At 44.9% G+C, this 11279-nt stretch overlaps 1 protein-coding gene across 1 annotated transcript; it reads left to right on the forward strand.

The window, feature by feature from the left end:
- Positions 1-5386: 5386 nt before the first annotated feature.
- CCR75_005040 (uncharacterized protein) lies at positions 5387-5815 on the forward strand (the record flags this gene model as incomplete). Its single annotated transcript, XM_067963125.1, has 1 exon — positions 5387-5815. The coding sequence occupies one exon, from the start codon at positions 5387-5389 to the stop codon at positions 5813-5815; it is 429 nt and encodes a 142-aa protein (XP_067819007.1).
- Between the last annotated feature and the right edge of the window lie 5464 nt (positions 5816-11279).

Below are 11279 nucleotides of genomic sequence, written 5' to 3' on the forward strand. Positions count from 1 at the left end.
TACAGATCACGCATCATTACGCACAGCGACTAAGTCGCCTCATCTCTCACAGAGAATGGCCCGACAGCTATCCTTTTTCGCGAAATACAACTTCGAGGTGAAGTATTAGCCTTGCAAGCAGAATGCTTTGTCCGATGCGTTATCATGCCGGCCATCTTATGAGCTCTCTCATGTAGCGACTATAGTATCGCCTATTACTGAATTCATCCGTTCGGCTTACGCCAAGGATGAACAGTGTGTAGCTCTGCTACGAGCTCTGAAGAGTACTAAATCAAGTTTTTAATTCTCGGCACGTTTGCTTGCAAGGTTACATAAATTTTCTATCGATAACGACCTGTTGCTTTATTGCACGGACGCTGCGGATCCTCCGCGTGTCGTTGCTCCTCATCATGATGATTTGAAGTACCAAATCTTCTATAAGGCACAGGATACCGTCCTTGGTGGTCATCTCGGTAGATAAAAGACCAACGGCTCTGTAAGCCAATTTTATTAGTGACCCAAACTTTATAAATGAGTCAGCACGTACTTTCGCACATGCGAAAGTCGACAGCGAGTTAAGCCATCGGCACATGCTTCTGCGCCACTGGCAATCTTTCCGTTCCCATAGGGTTTTGGGAGTCCATTACTGTGGATTTTTTTTTCGGTCTACCGAAAGATTCGACCGGTAACTCCGGCAGTGCTCTTTGTTGATCGATTGAGCAAAATGGCTCACTTAGCGGCTGTGCCGGATTCCATTGATGGAGAGGGTACAGCTAAGCTGTTTATCGATCGCGTGTTTCAAAATGGTAATTGTCTCTGATCGAAACCCCCGCTTCACGGGTAAATTCTGGAAATCAATTTTCCGAGTGCTTGGTACTAGATTTGAAATGTCCACTGCGGACCATCCGCAGAACGATGGTCAAACTAAACGTGTCAATCGCGTCATCGAAGACGTTTTACGCAGCGTGTGTGCTCAGACGCCAAAGCGCTGGAGCTCAATGCTCCCAGTGGTGGAGTTTGCGTTAAATAAAGCTGTCCATGTTTCCACAGGCTATACTCTGTTCTATAAACGGTCTTACCCACCCACGCGTCCTATTAACGATACCACTGCGTGGTTCAGGGCTTGATGGGGGTAAATTAGCCGATAGGCTTGCTGGTATCAGCTCTGTTACCGTTCGGAAACAAGTAAGCGAGTTTCTCGCGACGTGATTTAGTGTCTTAAGACACATAAGGGATACGATGGCTGATAGCCAAGACAAACAAAAAGAACAAGCAGATGCCAAAGGCAGAAGCTGTATTAATTCTTATATGGTCGGAGACCGAGTTTTACTAATCGCTAAAAATCTACCCACTAACTTGGTTTCCGCGGTCTTCAAGACCAAAGTGCTCCCGCACTTTATTATACCATTTACGGTCGTGGCCAAGAAGGGCCTAGCTCCACACGCTAAACCTTTCTAGCAAGCTGCGTACGCAACCAGTGTTCTGCGTTGACTTGCTTAAGCCATATCGGGACCCTTCCCATGTGGACCTAAAGGCGCTTGCGCCGAGACAGGCGGTCGCGCCGCAGATTGGCGAATCCTAACCGTAATGTCCAGCTGGCCCTCTAAACGAGGTTGCTGACACTCAGGCAGCGAAAGACGGTTCTGAACCGCCTTGAGCTCTTAACCCACGCAAGGACCTCACGAAGAAGTTGCACCTCGTGCCGTAGAGCATTAAATGTTTCCGCCGAAATATCGGCCCTCTCCTGTGCTGCTTGATGCGCGGAGGGACCTTCAAATTCACGTGAAGAAAACTTTCCAAAGCGAAGTCGTCGTAAGAGCCAATACCAGTATCTGGTGAAGTGACTAGGGTACCCCTCTTCTGAAAACTCTTGGGAGTTCGAGGTACCTCTTCGGCAAGATTGCTCTAACACCATTGACATTTTTGAGCGCCAAGCTCAGGGTCAACTCGCATCAAACGACGCTTCCCACCACTAAACGTGGGATTAGGTGGATCTATAACCTCAGTGCGAATTCGATCCATGGTTGTACGGTTAACCGAAGCACTGAAATATTGGCTAGATATTTCTTCGTTTTGTGGCATAAATGCCGAACGTAAGTGGCCTTTGACCTTAGCTTGGTAAAATCGAAGCTAAGCTTCCGTTCCAAACGAACATCAGCCACATCCGCAGACTCTCTAATATTACAAATATTACGGAGGCGGCGGACCCGGTGGACCTAGTTCTCAGATGAGACTTCGTTTTCACTCCTTCTTTTGTTTGGAAACAAAACGATCAAAATTTCTCTCATGGATGTTACCGAAGCCCACAGGCTTGATCACATAAACGCGTCAGATACTGACTTCGCGTCATTACCTTTGGTGTAAGGTATCGCTCATGAAGAGCATCGCCAGTTGCGATCTCCTCCGGTATTCTCGTCGTGTCCCCGGAGGTCCGATAACCAGGCTGTGACCCGCGATCTCTTTGAGACACTCGTCCCCACTAAGCGGACTGAATCTATATTACCTATGAGCTTTAGCTTTCGCAATCAGGGCAGCCCGACGACGGCCTTGTTCTTTTATGAGGATTGCCCGCTCTTGCTCTTCATCGAGCGGATTCGTGTTGATGTTGGACTCAGGGTCCTGAGTTATGATCAATGCAGTTAAGACATCAGCGGCACCACGTTCTGGGAACGGATTCGGGGCCCGCCGACGTTCCTCCGGAGGAGATGGCGTGTAAGAGCGACGATCTTTCGCCTCATTCTCTGATGGAGAATGACCTTTTTAGTCCATTATTCGCTCATTGTCCAGGAAAGTACAAAGAGTCTGTGAGTCTTGATTGTCATGGGACAACGAAAAGACTAACACAACCGAACAGTCATCTGCTTAGGTTCCAACCTTAAAGAGGAAATGAAGCGAATGTTGTCACTCGGTGTCAACAATCTAATGGGTGAGGGTGTAATGGGGCACCTATCGGTTGTTAAACCGTTGTTGTGGTACATTTACTTAATGTGTATAGGACCCTTTTATCTAATTTTAGAATAATTAATTACTCAAAACCATGTATGATGGGAAACAAATGTGGTCGCCGCCAGAAATAAATCTGGCAGCCGAAATCTCTTTAAATTAGCTAGAAAGAGGTTTAAGATTAAATGCTCAAATAATGTACAGTTCTTCTTTTGATCTCAAAGCGTTAAGTGCCTTTTTAAGGCTTGCGCAGTGATCTGTATGGGATAGAAACCTCTATAAGGTATATTATACTCTTGGGCACTTGTTGCCACTTGAATTTACGAACAACTGAATCCCTTGAACTAGTACTTATAAAGCTTTAATGGAATGGAGTGAGCCCAAGGATCAAATTACGAACAACTGAATCCCTTGAACTAGTACTTATAAAGTTTAATGGAATGGAGTGAGCCCAAGGATCACTTTGAGGGTATTGTTAGCGTTAACGTTAGCATAACCAAAGGGAGAGCGACCGCAGTGTTTCGCGGTTTGCTCCCGGAAAGAAGCCTTGGTTGCTCTCTAAAGCAACCTACATCTTTGGTCTGGTATGAGCAACGATCGGTACCATTATCCGTTGCTCGACTTAGCCAGGCTTCACAATCTTAGGAGGACAAAACTGATTTTTTCATCGATGCCTTCTTCCAGCATCGGTGGTGCACATGGATGCGGGCAAAGGATGTCACTCCTTTTGTTTCAAGCTTGGGAAACAATTGAGTATAATATGCAAAGCATAGGCCGCAAGGCTTGCATGAGAAACTGGATACTTTCCGTGAGCGGTTCGAAAGCGGACCGTAGTCGGTGCACGCTACAAGCTGCACCATTTGTCTAGAGAGGCAGCTTGTACGACTGCCTGAGTTGTTAAACCCATTAATTCTGTAAAGTTAAGAGACTCTCTGAGTCGAAAAGTCTTCCTCTGACTTAAGGAGCGAGGTAGCTCCGCTACAGACTTAATAGTTCGGATATTACTAGATTCGGTAATATGGAGGCAACAAGACATTAGCTCTGCTGATTTGTTGATTTAATTTAGAAAAATCCCGCCAATCGTTACAAGACACGATTGGGTGGAGCGCAAGGAGGCGCTTTACATAGTAAGTTATGAATAGTTTTAGTTAGTAGATAGAAGATCGTCATGAAAGAACGTAATATATTATCAAGATTTACTTTTTTATATTTTTCTCTAGACTTAAACCAAAGTATTGACCATTCGTCGCTAAGACTTCTTAGCTACTTACAACCATCCTTTGCACATTAGTGTCGTGAAGTGATTAAGGCACCTCACCTTTCCTGTAGACGGGCTCTTCCTAATGCGGCCACGCTCTACTTAGACACGCACCCTAGCACAGCGAGGAAGCGGTGAGACCGGCTTCTCTTGCGTGCAGTGAGGTAGTTGTGGTGGGCGCCTTAGCGATCTCACCCAACGCACTAAGTACTCTAGTAAAGTTTTGTCACGGGAGCGATAATCTGGTTCCTCGGGCGCACTTACTAAGTATAAAGTAATTTTCAGACTGATTTATATTTAATTGCATTAAATATAAATACCTTTGTTTACCAATCAAAAATGTCATATCTGTAGATAACACTAATAAGTATTGCGAGCGTATCTTTCTAGATACCTCGCATAACGGATGACGCTAGCCCTCCTAATGTGAATGCACCTATGTGCATCGCAAATGTGAACCACACCCGAGTATTACTTTATTTAAGTAATTGACCATCCCCTTAAGTACACCAAGTGTACTTAACGGGACTGTGTAATATTAGGGCAACTTTATCCCGTTACATTTACTGTTTTCAATGCATGTTGACTAGTATTAGTATTGTTATCAGTACTAGCAGAAGGTGATTCGTGTAATTCGGTATAGATTGAGGATCTAAATAAAGGGGTGTCATTAATCTCTAGTATTGATTCAAACAGACGGAGGTGCCTACACCGAAAAGGATGTGGCTCCGTTTTTTTTTAATGTGCAAATCGCTTGTATCAGCTGGTCGCCAAAAGCCGAGATGCTAACTTGTTTGGGTCAGCTGACGGAAGCTATTCAACATAAAATTTATCTCCTGCGTACATATTCAGACGGTCGTCCTTGCAGAAAGGGATGAACAAGGCGATGGCCGCAGCGGCATAGACGCGATTTGCCGAGATCCAGATCGTGCGGGTTTATATCACGGAATCGCAATTGCTTTCTCGTATGGCGAACATCAATTTCTATTTAATTCCTTGCAAGATTTGGTGACAAGACTTGTCGCATCATAAAATGATGAAAGTAATGTTGGTAGCAAGAATTATGGGTGTTACTGCACGCGCATATCATTGCTCTGTATTATAAGATGTTCTCACAGAGTTGGTTGCCCGACAGCTGATGCTGCAGGCTGATCTGAGCGAATATGATTTAAATATCTCTAGTCAATGCCGCATAACTGACGAACAATGCAAATGCCCCCTTTTGATTACGCCCGGGCAAGCGTCTGGTTCGGCGTAATCGACAAAAAATCACTTCCCAATCACCGCATTTGTCAAATTTCTCGCGATCTTCAGCAATCGCACGTGATTAAAATGCGTCTTCGTGACCGCTTCGTGGCCTTTTTGGTGGCAATAGTTGCTCTGTGTCCCCACGTAGAACCTTTGCGAATCCCGAAGGGGTCCAAGCAACCTTTAAAGCATGAGGGAATGATCACGCAGACAGATCCGAGCTTTAATGAAATAACTTTGCAACGGGATGAGCCAACTAAACCCCCCACTGTTGACGAGCTGCGCTTTATAGCGCTTGGCGACGGTTTAAAAAAGGTTGAAGCGTTCTGGACATATCTAATGGAGACAGCCCTCATATTAGAGATAAGGTCATACTTCCAAATTTAAGATGGTTAGAGACTCCGAGCATTTCGCAAAAGCAACCGTTGCACACACTAAACGAAATTTAAGATTGAAAATCGTTCAAAGGATTTTACGACTATCACTATGTTTTAGGCATAATCGTGAGCGTTAGTACGTGAGTCACAAAAAATAAAACACCTTACAGAAGAAAGCTAAACCACAGGCAAGTCAAAAATTTGTTGATCAATCAGCTCAAGGGGTCAACTTGGCGAGCAATTGTAGAATTGCAACTGTACCGAGGCCGTATGATCGATACCATAAACGTTGGTGCTCTCAGCTAACATTTATCCCGCCTTAATAGAAAACCAACAGGTGGTGAAGTGCTTACTTGTTATTTGACATACTTTACATTTTACTGAAGGCAGTGTATGAAAATCGAAAGGATTGAACTCAGAAGCAGCTACAAATTTTGAAATACCAGCCAAATCTTAGCTTGTCTCAATATTGCTTTGTTAGCTCGACTATTGAGCAAAAGTACTAGGCCTTGCCATCGATATAAACGAAACCTCTTTACTTAGTGACTCCATTTCAATCGTACAGATACCTAAAATTGTTAAATAGATAACGTAACAGACAAGTGAGCTGAAGTGTAATGGGGTGTACCGTTCCATAAGTATTATTTCCTACAAGAGAAATAACAATTATTATTTCCTACAAGAGAAAAAAAATAAAGAAGTACAAAATTATCTTTATTTGATTTTGACTTTAATAGTTCCAACACATTAGCTTTATTGATTGTTTGACTTAAGTCTGTTTCAACCCGTTTGAAACACAATTGTGCAATGCGAAAGGAGGCGCTATACTTAGTGTAATGGGGCACACATCGGCTGGAGAACCGCTGTTGTGGTACATTGACTTAATCGGTAAAATACCCTTTTATCAAATTTTAAAATAGTTAGTTACTTAAATCCTATTCATTATAGGTAACAAATGTGGTCGCCGCCAGATATAGTTCTGGCGACCAAAATCTATTTCTAAATTTAGCTAGGGTATGTTGTAAAACCCATTAGTTCAATAGAACTAAGTGACTCTCTGAGTCTGAAAGTCTTCCTCTGACTTAAGGAGCGAGGTTGCTCCGCTACAACTGGTAGCACTCGTAGTCAATCTACGCCTGAGTCTTTACAAGACTAAACCCTCACGAAAATGGAAGAGGTTCCTGAATTGTCAGAAGCGCAACGCGCCGCTTATGACAAGCTCAAAACTTGAGGAGCCATGGAGTGGGAACTTACGTGCAGCATATCTACAAACGACGCTTTACCTCACGGGATCCGCTAAAACAGCAATTGACTAGCTTGTTTGCACCGCCTGATCAGGCTTCGCATACGAGCACGGCTGTCAGCGACTCGACAGGGCAAAGAACCCTAGAGAACTTTGTTTAGGAGCTGAGAACTCTCATTGCATCTATGCATCAAGACCTGGTGCAAGAAGCAATTGTAGCAACCATCTTTATGGGGGGTCTCAATGAGGGCATTGCCCGGACGGAATCATTCCGATCTCATCCGGCTACGTTCGAAGAGGCAGTTGCCATAGCGCTACGCGCCGAGTTCGAATTTAAGTATGCTCGCGTTAGTACGCCTGTTTAGCAAGCTATTCGAGCACATAGGGTAACACCTAATAGAGCGCAACCCATGGATATAAGCCTCGTTGAGGAAGGAGAAGAAGCTTTTGAAGCTGTGGAACAGCATAAGACCATCCGTAGATGTTATATGTGCGGAAGCACGAAACATTTACGTCCGACCTGCCCTCTTCGAAATTTGCGTAAAGCTCGAGAGAGCTCCAACTCCGTCCTATACCAGAAATCTTGTACGGTGCGGGAAAACGTTTATACCCAGTAGGTGCGGGGCGCCCTACTGGGGGAAACCTAGACTCTATTTATCCTCTAGGAGATGAGAATAAACAGAGCCTAGCCCCAATTAACTCGGAGCTTAATGGCACGGGGCGAGAGTACAAGCCTGGCTTGCTAGTCGCTCTAGCGACTGTAAAGGGCTTTGATAAGCCGTAATTAATTTTAATTGACTCAGGAGCGTCTTGTAATTATGCTTGACGCCTTTCCCTTGAAGGAAGTCAATAGTATGATGAGGCGCTTAAAGCGCATGCAGGTGATACAATCACTGTTCGATTAGCGAATTGGACTCGTGTCACTGTTTCCAAAGTTCCATTGAACTTAAGTATAAAGTTTCTGGACTTTGACAGTATGGAACGCTCTCTCGTCCTTATTTTGGATTCGAGGTATGATCTCATCCTTGGTATGGTCTGGTTAGAACACCATGAGCCATGGAACGATTGGAGGTCTAAGACCTTAGGCGCCACACGCAATGTTTCTAGCAAAGTTTTGGAGAGTCATGAACCCACCTTTGCTAGGCAACAAAAGCGCCATTAACGCGGCTCATTGAATGAATCTGTCAGTGTTTTAGACATTGGAATGTCTGAGTCGATAAATCCAATGTTGAAATATTAATTCTGAGTCCGACTCGGAAAGTGGAATTGGAACGGGACGTACTCCGTCGAGTGACACTCGTTGTAATAACGATTTACTGAATGCTGAAAGCATTGTTGGCTTATGCCGAATCATCAAGGGTGCAATATCCCTGAAATGCGTGGAGTGGCACGTCTAAGGCCACCGGGTATGGTCGGCCGGGGTGGCATCATACTGAGTGTCAGTCGTGATACTGTTGGCGGTTCGCCAGGACCTCAAGGGTGCAATATCCCTGAGATACGTGAAGTGGCACGTCTAAGTCCACCGAGTGTGGTCGGCCGAGGTGGCGCCATACTGAGTGTCAATAGTGACACTATTGGCGGTTCGCCAGGGCATTTTGGGTCAAACCCTCCTATGCACGTGAAGCGACACATAAATTTTCACTGGATAAGGAAGATGAGTTACCTAACCCCTTGTCGGATGTCAAACTAGACACCATGTTTTGTTAGAACTAATACAGGCTGAAAAACGCGGGGACAAGAATGTCCCGGCTTCTAAGAGGCGTATTGTCTCCACTCCAAGACAGGATGGACATTAAGTGTGTATACCCTCACAAAGTGATACTAGTGAGCAATTACATACGCTTCTAAAAGGTGTAACCGGTGACGTTGAGGGGGAAGCTAGCCTTGCCGCAATCCCTTTGTTACATGATCTTTTAGAGCTAGACGAAATGTCTATTGATGAGTGCGGTGGAGCCTTAAAGGCTGGCGACTTATCGAAATGGTGGTCATTCGACCAACAATTGAGTTGAACTCATCGTCACTTCTAGATGAAGCTGTCCTGGATGACACAAAAGGAACACTTTGTGCGCAAAATGGTCATCGATCCTTAAGGATCCTACGGGTCCCTTTATGCCATGATTAAGGAATTTTAAGATGTGGTATGTAATAATCCACCATCTGTATTACCTCCGGACAGAGGTGTTCGTCATAAAATTGACGTGGTTCCGGGAACCAAATACTGTGTCACAAGACAATGGCCTTTACCAGGGAGCAGTGTGACGTCATTGGCGATTTCTTTTGTGATAAGCACGAGGCTGGATTGTTACGAGGGAGCAAATCTCCTCATTCGACACCGACTTTTGTGTCAAATGCTAAATGGTAAATGGCGCATTGTACATGCTTACAATAAGCTTAATGCTGTCACTATACCAGCACAAACCCCCATTCCGAAAAATAATTTTCTTCAGAGAAATATGGTGGGATATACAATGTACAGCATTGGTTTTAGTCGATGGTTACTACCAATTGCTCATACGAGCTAGCGATATCCCGCTTACAGCGGTAAGCACCCCAAGCGGCATGTTATGGGAGTGGCTTGTTATGCCACAAGGGCTTTCCAACGCCCCGGCAACATTTGTTTCGCCCTCATCGAGGTTATGCACATCCTTTTTCGATGACATTTTTGTCCATAGTCGTGCGAAGCAGGGTCGGTCGGAGATGTACAGCCATTTAGACCATTTGCGAGCAGTGCTGGAGTGTATGCGCACAAATAAATTGTATGCCAATGCATCTAAATGCATTTTGGCGCAGATGAAATTCCTTTTTTAGGATGCTTCATTGGAAAGCGAGGCCTTAGAGAGGATTCCGCTAAGGTAAAAGCCATAGTAGATTGGTCGGTTCCTAAAAACCAAAAGGATTTGCGTAAGTGGTTGGGTGTCACCAATTAATTACACAAATATAGCGAAAATAACGCTGATATGGCTAGGTCATTTTCTTATCTCCTTAAAAAGGATACAGAATGGTGCTGAACTAGCACCGAAAATAATGCATTTCGAGCAGTTAAGGATAGTCTTATCCAAGCCCCGATTTTTGCACTGCCAAACCCAAATTGACCTTTCAGTGCGTCTGTGACGCATTAGATTTTGCCATTGGCAGTGCTCTATTACAAACAGATGTTGATGGGCGTGAACGTGTTATTGCGTTTGAGTCTAGACAGCTGAAAGCTGTGAAAAAGAACTACCCAATTTATGAAAAAGGGTTACTTGCTATGAAGCATGCTCTCGTCAAATTCGGATTTCATCAGCTCGGCTCTTGGCCGTTTGTGATATATACAGATCACGCGTCATTACGCACGGCGACTAAGTCTCCCCACCTGTCACAGAGAGTGGCCCGATGGCTATCCTTTTTCGCGGAATACAACTTCAAGGTGAAGTATAAGCCCGGCAAGCAGAATGCTTTGGCCGATGCCGGATTATGAGCTTCCTCATATAGCGACTATTTCGTCGCCGATTCCTGAATTAATTCGTTCGGCCTACGCCAAGGATGAACAGTGTGTAGCTCTGCTACGAGCTTTAAAGAACTCTGATTCAGGTATTAAATTTCCGGCACGTTTGCGTGCAAGGTTACATCGATTTTCTATCGATGACGGCCTCTTGCTTTATTGCACAGACATCGCGGACCCTTCGCGTGTCGTTATTCCTCATGGTGAGGATTTGAAATACCGAATTTTCTATGAGGCACACGATACTGTCCTTGGTAGTCATCTCGGTAGAGAAAAGACCTACGGCTCGATAAGCCAGAGTTATTGGTGGCCCAAACTTCATAAATGGGCTCGCACATATTTCCGCACATGCGAAACTTGCCAACGAGTTAAACCCTCGGCGCATGCTGCTGCGCTGCTAGCGAGCCTTCCCGTCCCCATTGGTTGCTGGGAGTCCGTTAGTATGGATTTTGTTCTCGGTCTACAGACAGATTCAGCCGGTAACTCCGGTAAAGTGGTCTTTGTTGGCCGATTGAGCAAAATGGCTCACTTAGCGGCCGTGCCGGATTCCATTGGTGGAGAGGGTACAGCCAAGCTGTTTATCGATCGCGTGTTTCGACAACATGGTTTGCCAAAGGTAATTGTCTCTGATCGGGACCCCCGTTTCACGGGTAAATATTGGAAATCAATTTTCCTAGGTGCTTGGCACCAGATTTGACATGTCCACTGCGGACCATCCGCAGTACGATGGTCAAACTGAACGTGTCAACT

This window comes from Bremia lactucae, linkage group LG6 (genome assembly GCF_004359215.1).
Source record: "Bremia lactucae strain SF5 linkage group LG6, whole genome shotgun sequence".
Lineage (NCBI taxonomy): Eukaryota > Oomycota > Peronosporomycetes > Peronosporales > Peronosporaceae > Bremia > Bremia lactucae.